The 16,936-nt window shown below is 40.1% G+C and overlaps 1 protein-coding gene across 1 annotated transcript in view; it reads left to right on the top strand.

Annotated features, from left to right (window-relative positions):
* The window catches only part of LOC122541945 (broad substrate specificity ATP-binding cassette transporter ABCG2-like), a 27,147-nt gene extending 10,874 nt beyond the window's left edge, over window positions 1–16,273 (top strand). The window contains exons 7-16 of the mRNA XM_043679232.1: window positions 2,689–2,775; window positions 3,022–3,206; window positions 7,759–7,910; window positions 8,964–9,053; window positions 10,025–10,149; window positions 10,760–10,914; window positions 11,009–11,098; window positions 11,639–11,691; window positions 13,064–13,095; window positions 15,764–16,273. Of these exons, the coding sequence (XP_043535167.1) occupies window positions 2,689–2,775; window positions 3,022–3,206; window positions 7,759–7,910; window positions 8,964–9,053; window positions 10,025–10,149; window positions 10,760–10,914; window positions 11,009–11,098; window positions 11,639–11,691; window positions 13,064–13,095; window positions 15,764–15,780 (986 nt within the window). The 3' untranslated portion in view covers window positions 15,781–16,273. The remainder of the gene's footprint in view (window positions 1–2,688; window positions 2,776–3,021; window positions 3,207–7,758; window positions 7,911–8,963; window positions 9,054–10,024; window positions 10,150–10,759; window positions 10,915–11,008; window positions 11,099–11,638; window positions 11,692–13,063; window positions 13,096–15,763) is intronic.
* Window positions 16,274–16,936: the final 663 nt, after the last annotated feature.

A 16,936-nucleotide genomic window follows, 5' to 3' on the forward strand; every position in this document is an offset into this window, starting at 1 on the left:
CGGGTGCTCCGGTTTCCTCCCACAGTCCAAAGATGTGCAGGTCAGGTGAATTGGCCATGCTAAATTGCCCGTAGTGTTAGGTAAGGGGTAAATGTAGGGGTATGGGTGGGTTACGCTTCGGCGGGTCGGTGTGGACTTGTTGGGCCGAAGGGCCTGTTTCCACACTGTAAAGTAATCTAATCTAGTCTCTTTTATATCTTTCCCCTCTCACTTTAAACCTATGCCCTCTAGTTCTGGACTCCCCGACACCAGGGAAAAAACTTCGTATATTTAGCTGATTCATGCCCCTCATAATTTTGAAAACCTCTATAAGGTCACCCCTCAGCCTCCAACGCTCCAGGGAAAACAGCTCCAGCCTGTTCAGCCTCCCCCTGTAGCTCAAATCCTCCAACTCTAGCCAACTTCAAAACCCCATCAACTGTTGAAAGCTAAACTAAAACCTTGGTGGGAGCCTGACTCCACCCATTCATGCTGTTTCTATTGTTCCAACTTATATCTAAAAAAACCCCAAAGCCTCACAAGCTACTGGAACAGGCCACCCAGCTCCTCTGACTCAATCCCTCTTCAGAAAATGCTCCTCTTAAAGCCATAGTGTCATCATAGTTGCCGTATTCTGAAACTCAAAGGTTGAGAATCCTAAACAGTCACTTTGACAGGTGCTATCAAAGTGTCAGCACATAAAGTGAGTGTGAAGGTACTGAGAGGGTAAGCTGCCAGGTGGTTAAGGGATAGATACCAGGTGGGCACCAAGAGAATATGGAGCTGAGTGGGTAAGGGTTATGGTGGCAGGGGATCAGGTGCCAACTGGGTTGGGTGCCAAGTGAATTGAATGGCAGGTAAGTGTTACCTATTCAGTCCAAGGGGACAGGTTGTCAAGGCGGGCAGGTATGTGATGGAATTTCTAGGGTAGGTATTAGTGGGCGAAAGGTACCAGATGCATGGGAGGGGGTGGAGTACTGCGTGGTGATGACAAGAGAAGGTCCAAACTGGTGCCAGGGAAGACAAGCTTGTGTCCAGATGCAGGGGAGGGCAGGTGCTGGGTCCTGGGGCATCAGAGACTGGTACTGGGTCTGGAGGGAGTGAGGGAGTGATAGGTTCAGATGGAAGGTGAGCTGTGGACTCTCACGGGGCTGGATCCTGAAGGGATGTTGAGTCTGGGTCTGGGGTGTAAGAGGTCTGTGAAATTTGGGGTGTGTGAGATGATTTGGGAGTGAGTTAAATAGTTACTCAGAAGTTAGACTAAGTATTTAATCATCTAACATTTCTTGCCTAACTATTTACTTAACTGCTGTGGAACCAACTGAATTCTGCGATTTAAATAGTTGTTTTTGGAGGATTCCAGATATAGGGAAGTTACTCATCAGCATCTCCAAATTGTAAGGAATTTGTTTGGGAATTGTTACATCAGGGATTCCACAATGTCCCTGTATGTAATTGTCACCTGCAGAAACTATAATCTGTCCAGCAAAAAATCTGGGCCATTAAATCCAATTTCTTGTTTCGGACATGGGCAATACATTAGAGGTAGCAGAGAGGAGAAATAGGGAGGATGGCTTTCACCCAAGGGGTAATGGAAATCTGAAACTCACTGTCAAAAATGTTTGTAAGATTTAAACAATATTTAGATAGTCACTTGAATTGCCATAGCCTCCAGGGTTATGTGTCAAAAGTTAGAAAATGGGATTAGTAAAGTCAAAACAACAACAAAATACTGGAGAAATTCAGCAGGTCTGGCAGCATCTGCGGAGGGTACTGGTGAAGTGTCACTGGACCTGAAATGTTAAGTCTCTCCACAGATGCTGCCAGACCCGCTGAATTCTGTTTCAGACTTCCAGCATCTGCAGTTCTTCATTTACTTTAGTGAAGTCAAATCTTTGTTAATTGGTGCAGACACAATGAGCTGAGTGGCCTCTTTCTGTCCTATAAAAAACATCTATGAGTTTAAAAGGGTAGTTCTGCAAATGTGACTTAAATAAATGCAGAATTGTTTGTGGCATTAGCCATATTAGAGTGAATCTATTTCAGATCTTTCTGAATAATTAATTTAGCAACCTTGAAATATGATATAGAAATCAGAATAGTGCCTGCGTTATCCAATAGCCTAAATACCACTGCAGTCCATTGATTCTCATAACAAATCATCCTTAGACCTGAGCAGATTCACTTACTGCTAAATGAGGATTTCGGGTTGCGATACTTAATACATTTCATTAAATAAGTGAAAGGCAGCAACCGATCACTTAAAGTGGTCAGCAGCCTGACTACCTATTCTAGGAGACCAGCACCAAGCTCCCCAAATAGAACCAAAGCAAAAATCTCGAGGTAAAAACTGGTTTTCATAAAATGGACTTGAGCCCCATCTCTATAAAATAATTATCTATCAATTCACTTTTCACCCTATCACAGATTTTCTCTTTTGTTCCCACCCCACCCCTTTCCTTGCTTGTACTTCCCCTGTTTAAAACCTTTGGCGCCTGTTAATTTTTTAAAAGTTCTTAATGAAAGGTTATTGACTTTAATCATTAATGCTGTTTTTTGCTCCAGGTGCTGTTGAGCATTTCCAATATTTTCTGTTATTTTGTTTTAGATTTTCAGTACTTGCAGAGTCTTGCTTCTGTACTGATACTCATATTGGCTTTCCAGTCTGTACTGTTGCTGTATTAATATTGGTAAATTGTTCATCCATAGGGTATCAATGTGAGCCTTACAACAACCCCTCTGATTTCTTCTTGGATGTTATTAGTGAAGCATCATGCCTTGAAACTCCAAGTCCAGGTATCATCAATGATCAGACTTTATTAATGATTGTCTTTCAGTTGCATTGTAGGTTTGGGGACACTGGTGTAGTGTGCAGTGGTAATGTCACGGGACAAGTAATCTAGAGCTCAAGGCTGACGTTCTGTGGGCACAAGTTCCAATCTTAAAAGAAATCGAAGGCAGTCAGTGTATGGAAGTTCTGTTGTCATTGTTACCAATAGTGCAGTCACTGTAATATCTAAATATCTTTCTTTTTTATTAAAGAGGTTGTGGTCACTTCTCAGCAAGCCATAGATCCCAGCTCAGAAAAGAATATCTTGACCCAACATTTTCAACAGTCTAAGTATTATGACCAAATCAATAATGAACTCAAGTCCTTATCTGTGCCAAATGTCTCAAAGTTTTCAATGCAAATAAAACGTTCATACGCAACTCCTTTCTGGTATCAGGTAGGTACAAATGTCTTTGTGTTTTTCTTGATAAGGGTAATCATTAAATTCAACAGGTAATAGCTAACATTCAAGTCCAAATGTATTGGAGACATTGTTGATAGGATTTCTCTTGTGCACTGTGTGTCACAGCCAACATGTCACTGCAATACAGCGGCACAGTGGTGACAACTGCTCTCTACATTATTTTTTTTTTGGTGGAGGTCTTTGTTGTCAAAGGTAGAGCTAGCCCAGCTATCTGGTGTTGATATCCATCGTAAATGGCCTCCTTCAGGGAGAGGTGGCTGCTAAACTATGGGATGTGCTCACTATTTTATAGAATTGCTCCTTCAACAGGTAAGGAAGGAGAAATATTTGTCTGACCAGAATTGAACTGAGATTTGTTTTGGCAATGTTCAAGTACAGGCGAAGTATTTTCAATGCAGAATGGAAGAGTTTAAGAGTAGCTTGAAAATTTTGTACAGTGGGCAATAACACTACAGTCATCCCCAACCACTGCTTGTGTATATTTAAGGTGGTCAGTTCAGTTCTGAGATGGAGGTGACAGGTGACTGAGTATTATGGACCAGGCCAGAGCACCGCCCCCCCCCCCCCCACCTCCCCCCCCACCACCCAACTTCCCTGCAAAGCATGTAAAGAAAGTAGCCCAGACCCTACCTTTGCTAGTTGTTTTAAGCAGGTGTACTATGGATATTCCAGGAGGGATGCAACGTTCAAACCACTTCATTTTACACAAGACTGAATTGATTTACAAGATTACCGAATGAAACACAAACAACAGAAAACAGAATGCCGAATAACTTAACCTCTCCGAAAACCCAACAGATCATCCCAACTTAATGATGCTGTTGCAAGTACTTGCAACAATCCCATAAATATCCCTTGGTACAAAAGATAAAATCAAACACAGGGTCTTACGGGAGAGAGTACCAGCCTGGAGCTGCTCCTTTGAGTCCAGCAGCGTTTTCACAGTACTGTTAAAAACCAAACCAAACTAAACCAGAGAAAAGCTGAGCTGGGAGAACCGGTCACTCACCTTTAATTGCACAAGTACTTTTTCTTTAATTTGAAAGCCCTCTGCTTGAGGCAGTATCTGTTAGCTATTATCAAATTAGCCCTAAAACCCTTCAATCCCCAGACTTTTCAGAGGCTGTGTAGTTTACGACTTCTCTTAAAAAAAACCCAAGGACAACATAATCTTGTTAAAGGAGCAGCTTTGTCACATGAGGTCAAAGAGCTTTCCATCTAGGTAGTACTTAATATTTGTATTAATCAATGTTTTCAGATATATTTTATCCTATGTCTTATGATCTTTTGTATAGCCACTGTCAGGTGGATGATACACTGCATGGGGGCTTTACCCACCAGCCTGTTTGTCATTGGTTTGGATTTTGAAGGCAGTTGTTTCATTTCTCCTTCAGGACTGTTAATGTGATGTCAGCATGAAGCAACTGTAACTTTGTGGTAAAAGTTTCTCAGACATCCAGATCTTTGAAACAAAATCCACAGTGTCCTGTGATGATTGAGTCAGATGCTCTGATCAAATCAATGAATACAATGAAGAGTTCCAGGTGTTGGTCTTGACATGTTTTCTTTGAAGTTTTCTTCAATCAACAACCAAACAAACATTAATGCCCCTCTTGAAGTCAACGCTGCAAACACCTGCAAAATCAACTTTGATTTACCTGGATAGCCAAGGACCCACTTCCTCAACTCTCCAGAAAACCAGCATTCAGGGAGAGGACAATGAAAGTGCTTCAAAGTCTCTCTTGTTGAGGCATTGGCCTTAGCGATTACTACCAATTGTTCATAATGGCAACAACTGGCCCATCAAGGTGCATCCCATTTTGAAACATAATGTTCAAATGACAAAATACAACAGAGAAGATAAGGGAAGGAACCAGTTTCTGTTCTCTGGATCTGACTATGGGTCAATAATTGGCTTGTTCAGTGCCAAGATATTCCATCACAGAAATCTGTGACCCTGAGTATATATCCTCCTCAAAACGAAGGATTGCCAATGACAACATGTAACAGATATTTGGAGAAGTACTTAGTTCAACCTGTGCTGCTCAAACTGATTATTGTACATTTATAATGTTTGTGATTACTTGATTCAATCTAGATTACCTACAGTGTGGTAGTAGGACCTTCAGCCCAACCAGTCCACACCCACCCTCCGAAGAGTAACTCGCCCAGACCCATTTCCCTCTGACTAATGCATGGCCAATTCACCTGACCTGCACATCTTTGGACTGTGGGAGTAAATCGGAGCACCTGGAGGAAACCCACGCAGACACAGGAGAATGTGTAAACTCCACACAGTCAGTCACCTGAGGCTGGAATCGAACCTGGGACCCTGGAGCTGTGAGGCAGCAGTGCTAACCACTGAGCCAATGTGTCACCCCAAATAAAGTCATCATCTAAAGTCATCATCTAAAGTCAGTTAACTAGCTGCACAAACTAGTTTTTACCTTCACTTAGGCACTAGCCTGAGATTAACATCGACAATAACCATTACACCAGCAATTACATTTCAAAGTATTTTATTGCCTGTAAAGTACTTCGGGAATATTTCAGTGTTATAAAAGTCTCATAGAAAAACAAGTCTTGTCTTTTTCTGAGGAGTTAGTGGTTTTATGGGAGAGTTGTTAGCTATAGCCATGACTACTGTGAGAAGATTAGAATTCATGGTTTTGTGACAACTCCAATTCAGAAATTGAGATGAACTTTATTACCATTAGAATGTGGAATTCATCATAACAGAGAATGGTTGAGCATAACTGCGTTTCAGGGTCAGTTGGCTAAGCATGAGGGAGAAATGAAAGGAGTTTGGATAAAGTAATGTGGGTGGAGACTTGTGTTAATCATAAGCACCAACAGATATCAGCTGTTTCTGTGCTGAAGTATTGCTTATAACTGGATGCTGGGCTGAGATTGATATCGAGGAGTTTCCTGTTCACTCATTGACTTGTAGCAGTAACTGCGATTTCCAGTTTAATTGTGGAAATCAGCTCACCCTCCCTTTCAACCTAGAGATTGAAGATGGGTGACAGAGAAATTTCTATCTGTCACTCCCTATCTTTCTGAGGCACAGAGAGTGAGCAGTGCTCTCTTGGGACCAGTGTGAAATGCTCTGTTATAGTTTAAAATCTGAGACCAGGGATTTGCAGTCAAGAGTTGAGCCAGTTCTACAAGAACTGAGATGGTGGTGTAGTGGTCATGTCACTGGATTAATAATCCAAACTAATGTTGCAAAGACATGGGGTCAAATATTACAAGGGTGGCTGATGGAAATTAAAATAGATTGAAAAATCTGCAATTTAAAGCTAGTCTCAGTACAGGTGCCATGAAACAATAACTAATTCTTTTTTAAAAAACCATCTGATTAATTTAGGTCCTTTTTAGGGAAGGAAATCTGTCATTCTCACCTGGTCTGGCCTGAACTTAGCTCTGAAATGGCTGAGCAATTATCCACTTCCAAGGCAGTCAGGGCCAGACAACAAAAAAAAGTTGTGTTTTTATTCACCTGAGGAAGGAGCAGCGCTCCGAAAACTTGTGATTTCACATAAATCTGTTGGACTATAATCTGGTGTCGAAAGTGTGGTGCTGGAAAAGCACAGCAGGTCAGGAAGCATCTGAGGAGTAGGAAAATCGACGTTTCGGGCAAAAGCCCTTCCTATGGAATTCTATGGAAGGACTTTTGCCCAAAACATCGATTTTCCTGCTCCTCAGATGCTGCCTGACCTGCTGTGCTTTACCAGCACCACACTCTCGACTCTAATCTGCAGTCCACACTTTCACCTATAATCTGGTGTTGTATGACTTCTGACTTTATCCACCCCAGTCGAACACTGACACTTGTGTTTTTATTGATCTTCATAGAGGAGGAGCATGGAAATTGATTGTTGTCAATGTTAAAATTACATACTGATCATTCACATATATGTAAATAAACTAATGATCTTCAGAGAATATTTCCTCCCCCAGCTATGTGAAAAAGTTCACCTGACAGGGTTCAGCAAGGGTTTTCTATTACAGTCTGTGAAGTGTGCTAACTAATTTCAATGTTTATATGTATTTAACAATCTATTAGTGCAATCCAGGTAGTAGGAACCAAGAGAACCATTTATGGGAGTGATCAATGTATGACACCAAGGAGAATATTAATTGCAAACTAACGTGATAAACAGGATTATTATTTATACAAAAATAAAACTGAAGAACTGCAGATGCTGAAAATTAAAAACAAATTGCTGCAGAAATTTAGCAGGCCTGGCAACATTGTAGAGAAAGAAAACAAAGCGAATCTTTTGGGCTCAGGGACCATTCTTCAGAATTTGTTGAGAACAAATGCTGAAAAATGTGATGCTGGAAAAACACAGCAGGCCAGGCAGCATCCGAGGAGCAGGAGAATCGACGTTTCGGGCATGAGCCCTTCTGCAGGAATCAAATGCTGCTGAGTTTCTCCAGCAGTTTCTGTTTGTCATTGCTTGTACATTTTCTTGTTAAATTTAGTCACAGCATGCATTATTTCTTCTCATACTTTCAGCTATACATCATGTGTAACAGAACCATGAAAAACCTTTGCAGAAATCCTCAGACCTCAGTGGTTCAAGTGTTCATGATGATAACCTTTGGAATCTTGAATGGGCTGATATATTATCAAATACCAGACACAATGCCAGAGGCTTTGCAGAACAGGTGGGAAAATCCAGGAAGCACTGTTGCCAGAAGTTATCACGTGTTTAGCATTCAATATTATGAATTGTGGACTTTCTGATTGAGAAGCATTTTGGTATTTTAATTCTCTGTTCAACTCTATTCAGTTTTCATGTGTTGTATACCTATAGCTCAATGGATAAAACATTCCAGAGCAGTTATTTTTTAGTCTTCCCCTCCACACCCACTCAGGGTAAGATGACATTGACTGTGTGTGGGATTCAATCTTGTCTTTTGGAAACTGTCTATTCATTGCTCTGAGTTTCCTCTTAGTGAGTGAGTGAGTTAGAGATCATGAACTCAGCAGATAGTAGAGGTTCAAGATGGACTCATTGGGCTGAATGGCCGTATATTGAACCATATTAACTCTGGGACCCCAGGTAGTGAACTGTAAGTGCAAAACAATGTTGTGAAGGAGATGGGCTGTGACTTAAATGTCCAGTTAATTACTTTTTGAGTCAGTTGTCAGCTGTCACAGTGACTCCACCATTCCATATTTACAACCTTTCCCAATGACAGAAGTGCAGCCAAGATCCAAATGGACCATAAATATGAAACTGTGACACTACAAAAACAAAATCCTGTCACTGTTGTAAGTCTGGGATTAAGAAAGGGGAAGAGTAGGAGGTCAGAGGAAGAATCTGTTATTCATGGAGAAGATACCTGGTCAAAGATGGAGGTGGGAAGAGGTGCAGGGGTGAAGATGATAGAAATCTCAACAACATAATGAGTTGAAAATTCATTGAGGTGGAGGTTGTAAAGGAATGAAGATGGGGCATTGCCAAAAGATCGATTGTCCAGGGTCAGAGAGGGGGAAGTCTGGAGGGGATAGTGAAACCATAACAAGGAGGAGATTGAAAGAAGGGATGGAGTCAGAGGAAAGTGAACAAAGCAGAAAAGGGACTTTAGTGTCTATTGTCCCAGCAACAGTTTATTGTACTGATGTGATGTACTGCACTTGGTGTATACATTTACAGAAACTTCTCTATCAAAATGCTACCTGCTCCTAACTCTCTTGTACAATTTTGATTTCAGAATTGGCGCATTCTTCTTCTTGATAATCAATCAGGTTTTTGGCAATCTTTCAGCTGTGGAAATCTTCATACAAGAAAAGGCACTCTTTTTGTAAGCAGCTAAGTGTTTTGTTTTGAATATTTAACACATGAATTAAATGGGTTGGGGGTGGTTACTGATTTAGAGTCTGCACCAACCTGTAAGAACCACCTGACCTTCAACATAGTCCCATTGACCAGCACTTGGCCCATAGCCTTGAATGTGCCAAGTGCTCATCCAGGTACTTTTTCAAGGATATGAGGCAACTATCTCTACCATCCTCCCATGCAACACATTCCAGACCATCACCATCCTCTGGGTAAAAAGGTATTTCCTCACATTCACCCCTTAAACCTTACTTTGAACTCACATCCCCTTGTAACTGACCTTTCAACTAAGAGGAGGAGCTGCTCCTTATCCATTCTGTCCAAGCCCCTCAATAACCTGTACACCTCAATCAGATTGCCCCGCAGTCGTCTCTGCCCCAATGAAAATCACCTGAGCCTCTGGCCAATCTTTCCTCATAACTTATATGTTCCATCTCAGGCAGTATCCTTGTGAATTTCCTCCGCACCCCCTCCAGTGCAATCACATCCCTGCCTCCTCAGGTCAGGATGTAAGTCTTACATCACATGGGCATGTGACTACTTAAAAAGAATAAACTAATGACAAACCACCTGGAGTCTGAAAGGACACTGGCAAATGAACAGCTGAGAAATAACACCACTGCTCACCTTTCATATCACAGCACCATCACCGAGACTGGCTTCTTCTGTTTGTATTGTCCAATGATCTCACCATTCATTGAATCAAATTCATGCCTAGGAGATTGCGCACAATGTTAAGTATATAGAGGAAAGCGGTGAAATCACTACGTATCAAGGCAGAGTGTCAGAGGGCACAAGGGAGACAACTAGTACTCTGTGAACCCCACTTATGAAAATCCTTCTCTTAATTATTTTAGCATTCAATTTCAACCACATCTTTCTCATAACCTGAGATATCAGTAATGTAGAAGTTTTTCATTCTAATTCTTTCACAAGACATGAAAAGGCAAGTGGCTATTATCGCACCTCAGTTTACTTCCTGTCCAAGATCCTGGCCGACGTGATTCCCAATCGCATTGTGCCTGTTCTCGCCTTTGCAGCTGTCGCCTATTTTATGATGGGTAAGTGCTTTAGTAACTTCTGCATGTCATCAAAATAAGTGGTAGCCATGATGTGGAGGTGCTGGTGTTGGACTGGTGTGGACAAAGTCAGAAATCATATGACACCATGGTTATAGTCTAACAGGTTTATTTGAAATCACAAGCTTTCGGAGTGCTGCTCCTTTACCAGGTAATGTCACCTGATGAAGGAGCAACACTCTGAAAGCTTGTGATTTCAAATAAACCTGTTGGACTATAACCTCGTGTCGTATGATTTCTGACTTCATGAAAATAAGTTATAATGAATGTGCCTCAACATAACCATTAGACAGACAAACTTTATCACTTAGTGAAAAAGCACAAAAACAATTAGATTGTATCCTCACTTTTTAAAATATGGAATCAATATTTGAGTGGATTACACATATTACAGGAAGAATATTATAATATACCAAAACACTTTACAAATAATTGAATCATTCTGAAGTGGAGTCACTGTTATATAGATAAATAGAGTGTCCATTTTATACACAAGGCAACAAAGACAGCAAATGAATGAATGACTAGACAATAGTTTGTCATTAATATTGTCCTATGTATTTTCAACCCGAGTGCAATGTCTCCAATACAGGACTGAAACAAGAAGCTGCATCTTTTTTCTTGTTCTGCTTGACTCTCAGCCTCACCAGTTTGTCAGCGGTGAGTTTGGCTTTCTTTGTGAGTGCAAGTGTCAATACCTTTGCACTCGCCAATGCCCTGATCGCCATCCCATACGTCTTCATGATGGTAGGAGACTGCGATTGCTCTATTTTATTATACCTTACAATGGCTCCTGGTACCCATTGCAAAGCTCTGAAGAATGCTCCATTTGCGTTTGTAGGTTTTTGGTGGATTTCTGGTGAACTTAAACAGAATGTTGCAGTGGCTTTCATGGTTGAAGTGGATCAGTATATTCCGTTATGGACTGAACGTAAGATAAGCTTCTTCTAAAAACAACTTTAGAATGGGTACAATCTAGATCTAGATACTATAAAGACATTACGTTGGGTAATAGCATTGTTTGTGGGAACAGTAATGTACGGAACTGTCGCGTGGTAAAATGGGGTGTTTTTTCCTTGATTCTGCAAAGCAAGTTACAAATCTCAGTTCCAGAAGGCTCCAAATGGAGGATAAGTATTTTTTCGGAGGCATTCTGAGGTAGCCTGAGTGATTCATCATTAGCTCTGTGCACAAATCACCTTTAAAATCAATATCAAAACAAGGATTAATTAAAGACTGAAAACATTGAGGCCTGTTGGGATTGACTTACCAACCAAACAACACCCTTTTCTCATGCAATTTAATTGTTGCTCCTTTTTGAAGTTTGGCAATTTTGGATCTGTATCCAAAAGTTAAAGATAAAAAGCTTTGGTAATACTTCTATTTTTCTTCAGCAATAATCAAAATATCAACACCCATCACTTTTGGTTTGGACGAACAGTAAAATTTAATTCTGCCCATCTTTCCACAGGCACTCATGATCAATGAACTAAAGGGACAGATATTTTATATTAACACAACAAAGTAAGTGCATTTATTTTTATCAGAAGTAAAGTTTCTTTACTGTTTAAACAATCAATCACTGTGTTACCCAATATGCTAGCCAATTGAGAACTCCGTTGTGGCAAATGCATTTCTGATGCGAATAGAAAATGAACAATACATGCTATTGTTTGGAACGCAATCTTAATAATCATATTCACTTGGCATGATGTGTGAATATTTGGACTCTGAATGAAGGTAGATCCTCAAGAAAATGATGATGTTTACATACTGATTTTATTACACATGTCCATAAAGGATTTCTCCTCTCAAATAATACAAGCCTGGACTGAATGGTCTACTCCTGTTCCTAAATCCTTATGGGAGTTAAAATGGAATTGAGAGCACAACAATGTTCTTAATGAAAGATGGAGCAGGCTCAAAGGACCAAATAGCATACTCCTGCACCTAAGTCCTACACTCCTATTTGGCCAAGATTATACTGCCATGAGGTTAACCTGGTGTTAATTTCTATTAGATACCACTGTTTGATCAAATGGTTTCAAATTCGCTTCAGTTACAAATATGGCATAGCTTACCAAGACTTGTTCCATCAGAAAATGTGAACAGCACAATTACAGGAGACTTGACAATTTCTCCCATTGTAACTTCTTCAAGGCTTTGCATTCACCCCAACATCATTACCATGAGCCACCTGCACTTGTTGTTATCCTTTTCAGCTACACATCTTTAACATAATATGCGTTGACACTGGAATATTATGCTGTGCTGACCATAGAATGAGATAAATGAAAGGCACTCTGGTTGAAAGGAAACTTGGTTACATTCATTGGAGATGATACCCAAGGGAGTGATTGTAGTTGGTTTTAGATTAGATTCCCTACACTATGGAAACAGGCCCTTTGGCCCAACAAGTCCACACTGACCCCCCCCAAAGAGTAACCCACCCAGACCCATTTCTCCACCTTCTATTTACCCCTAACTAATGCACCTGACACTATGGGCAATTTTGCACGGCCATTTTTACCTGACCTGCACATCTTTGGATTGTTGGAGGAAATCGGAGCACCCGGAGGAAACCCACACAGACACAGGGAGAATATGTAGACTACACACAGACAGTCGCCCAAGATGGAAATTGAACCTGAGTCCCTGGTGCTGTGAGGCAGCAGTGCTAACCACTGAGCCACTGTGCCAACAATATAGGAAATTAATCCAATATAACAGATAATCCTAAAATTCAAAAAAAATTCAGTGAGGACACCAATTTCATCTCAGATATGTATGTTATTGGGATATTGTCATTTGGAACACGTACTGATTTGGTCAATTTCTTGCAAGGAACAACAATGTTTGACTGATGAGTCTCTTTCCCTCTACTATTTATTTTTAGAGTTCCTGGAGAAATGTACATGATTGAGCAAGGTATTGACTTCAGCACCTGGGGCTTCTGGCAAAATGAAGTTGCACTTCTGTGTATAATGGCAATATTCTTGTTTCTAGCTTTAATCCAACTTATAAGAGTTAACAAGTAGAAGATTGTTACGTTCTTGAAGAATATTTGGCTGTCTCTCTGGTTTACTTCATATTCTCACTACTCTGAGAAAACACATCATCAGCCAGTCATCTTACCATTTGAGAAATAACTTCACTCCAAACTTACTTTAATGCAAATGCTAACCGCTACTTAATTTTTCCCAATGCAAATGGCTACCCATGATAGGCGATCATGTTTTCAGGGGATGGCAACAACTGCATGTATTTTGCAGCATTTTGATTGATTTGTTACATTGACTCAATTTAAATTTGACAGTATAGCCACAACAGAATTAAGCCAATTCTATGTTGTAGCAATGTGCGCAGTCTCAAACTACCTTGGTTGCCCACTCTATTTGATCTAACTCAAAGCAGTGCAAGGCAAGTAACTTACAATCATAAAGAGCAAACTTGTCTCATTAACCCTTTTCTGAATATCAACAATTTAACCAGTGGTCGGGTAGCCTTCCAAATGTCAACATGTGGAGCTGCTGCTTTCACTGAGAACCATCATATAACCCTATACAATCAGCTTGATTTGCCCCAAAGTACGCAATCACACTTGCTCTATCACAGAGACATTATAGACAAAAATGTTTTGGAATACCATAAGCATTAATTTCATAAACAATACAATTTCTTCTTTGAAAAAAAAACATTCTTGGACATTGACAAAAGTGAAGACCCCCACCCCCACCCAGTGACGATGTATAAATGATGGCGAACGTTGTTTTCAGAGATTGCTTTTAATCAAAAGGCAGTAGATCACTGGGTCACTTTGGTGAAGACCAAGAGTCAATTGGGGACATTCATTAAACTTTATAATTTGTCATGGTGAGATCAGTTTCCATAAATTGTAGGTTGTTCAACCATTCATTTTCATATTTTTAATTGGCATGACTTACTACTTAATAAACATCAGTTGAGTGGGAGGAGTAATCAGTGCCAAATGCAGGAATTCAGTTTCATGACACTGGAACTGAAGGCAGTGTATATTACATTTTTGACAATATTTCACAAAAACAAAGCCCTTTACAGGTATCAGAACATAAAGCTGACATTTATTGTGCAGTGTAAAACCACAGGAACAAGAATTCGCTGCATTCTGTTTAGCTAATGTCCATTTGACACAATGAAAGTTGCCTCCTCCTGATCCAAAAGCAATTGCTTGATGTTGGAAATCAGCAATGAGGCCAGAAAATGGTGGAAATACTCAGTAAGTTAGGCAGCATCTGAGGAGGGTGTAACAGTGGAAAGTTTCAGGTTTGTGAGTGGCTCTGTTGATTTTAGTTTCAATCTCACAGATGTTTCATGATTTAAAATATTTGGCCGAAGGCAAACCAGGTGTTCTGCTGAAACAGAAACCTGTAACATTAACTATGCTTCCCTCTACAGAGATCATTTTGATTTTTATTTCTTCTATCGTAATTTTGAACTGGAAAACATGGGCAAAAAACAGTCCACAATAAATGTCAACAAAGCTGGAGAGTGGCAGTCATTACAAACAAATGAATAAGGGTCAATGACAGTAGCCTCAGGTTTTAAAAATGTGTGGATTGAGAGAGAAGGGGAATAGAAGGAAGTGTGAGATTCCAGTCTTGAGGTTCCTAGAAGAAATTAGGGAAGTAGATTCAGAGTCATGGGTGTTAACAACAGCTGAGAAAAAAAATTGTTACCATGACCGAACTTGTAAATGGGTGAGAGTCTCCATCACTAAGCATACAAAACTATGCCTGCCTTTAAACATAAGGTCCTCTTGTTTTGGTCGAAATGTATCGTATGTAAATATTTGCATTTATAGAGCACCTTTCACAACCTCAGGGCTTCTATTAAAGTGCTCACTTTGAGCAAAATACTTTTGAATATGGATATGATTATAAGTTAGGAACCAATTGTGCATTACAAACTCTCACAAGCAGCAATGTGAAAATAACCAGTTCATATGACTTTACTGATGCTGTTTGGTGGCTAAATATTGGCTTGGACAGGGAAAAAGTCCAAAATATTATCGCTCATTGATAGCATGGAAACTGAAAACATTGGCAACTATTATAGATAATATTACACAACAAACCATTGACTCAAAAAACAGGACTAACAACTACTTGGTTTAACATAGGTAAGGCAAGCAATTTAATTTCACTTAATTCAGATAAAAATCACAAAATGCAAACTCTTCAAACACCAATCAGTAGTTTGCATAGTAAGGCAAAAGTGAGGACTGCAGATGCTAGAGATTAGAGTCAAGATTAGAGTGGTGCTGGAAATGAAATTCCTGATGAAGGTTTCCTGCCCGAAACGTTGATTTTCCTGCTCCTCGGATGCTCCCTGACCTGCTGTGCTTTTCCAGCACCATTCTAAGTTTGCATAGTAAGCCTAACTGATTCAGTTACCTTCATCAATGATGCAGGCACTGATATTTCCATCTGTGACTGCTTGTAACTTATTACAAGAGACATGCTCAACATATTTGCCCTTACTGTTTGCTTATGTGAGAAATCCTGATCAGAAGCAATCCATGTATGTTCTTTTCCCTAAAAGGTTAATTCTTTTGCAGGTGAAAAGTTCGGGTAAATGTTCATTAAGAAGTCTACTTCAGCCTGTAGGAACTATTTCAATTGGCAGCTGAGTAATTGAGTGTTGTTACAATAACCATATGTAAAATTAGAAAATTTTGGATTTGACTTCTAAATGAAGTCTTTTCATATAATTATGAGCATGTTTCAATTCAAGAGCATCTTTTCTCTATGGTTGCATTATTGTTTTGAATTAGTATGGTATTCCTGTTATGGAGAGGATGATGTTCCTACAGTAAGCTGATTAATGTTTTTCGCAAGATTGGTGAACAAAAATTAATTTTTGCCATTTCACTTTTTACAATGGTATAAAAAGATATTTTTCAAAAATAGTACACCCTGTTTTCATCTCATTTTTTGGGTGGAGTTCCATTTGACTCATGTGGTCTAAAAGCCAGCATAGGCCCAAAGATGTAGTAAAATTAGGCCATTCAGCCCATCGAGTCTGCTCCACCATTCAGTCATGGCTGATATGCTTCCGAAGCCCATTCTCCTGCCTTCTCCCAGTATCCCTTGATCCCCTTACCAATCAAGAACCTGCCTGTCTCTGTCTTAAATACATTCAATGACTTGGCCTGCACAATCTTCTGCTGAAATGAATTCCACAGATACCCCACCTTCTGGTTGAAGAAATTCCTCCTCATCTCAGTTCTAAAGGGTCATCCCTTCATTCTGAGGGTGTGCTATCGGGTCCTTGTCTCTCTTACTCAGAGAAACATCTTCTCCACATCTACTCTATCCAGGCCTCTCAGTATTCTGGACGTTTCAATCAGATTCTCCCCTCATCCTTCTAAATGCGGTCGAATAGACCCAAAATCCTTAACCGCTCCTCATATGATAAGCCCTTCGTCCTCGATCATTCTTATAAACCTCCTCTGGACCTTCACCAACACCAGCCCGTTCTTCCTGAGATACTGGGCACAAAACTGCTTACAATATATAGTGGCTTTTCAACGAGTCTTAGGAAAGGGAATTAGGGAGATATCCTTTCAGGAAAGCTCAATGACTGAAGTTTACTTCCATATTGTGGAATAAGTCAACAAACAAATATTTAAATAATTTCACTGATTAAAAAAGTTGCCAAAGCCCAAAGTCCACAAAAGTCATCGGGAGGGCATTTCTTAGATTCAATTGCCTGTTGACAGATTAGCCTC

This window comes from Chiloscyllium plagiosum, chromosome 38 (genome assembly GCF_004010195.1).
Source record: "Chiloscyllium plagiosum isolate BGI_BamShark_2017 chromosome 38, ASM401019v2, whole genome shotgun sequence".
NCBI classification, from domain to species: domain Eukaryota; kingdom Metazoa; phylum Chordata; class Chondrichthyes; order Orectolobiformes; family Hemiscylliidae; genus Chiloscyllium; species Chiloscyllium plagiosum.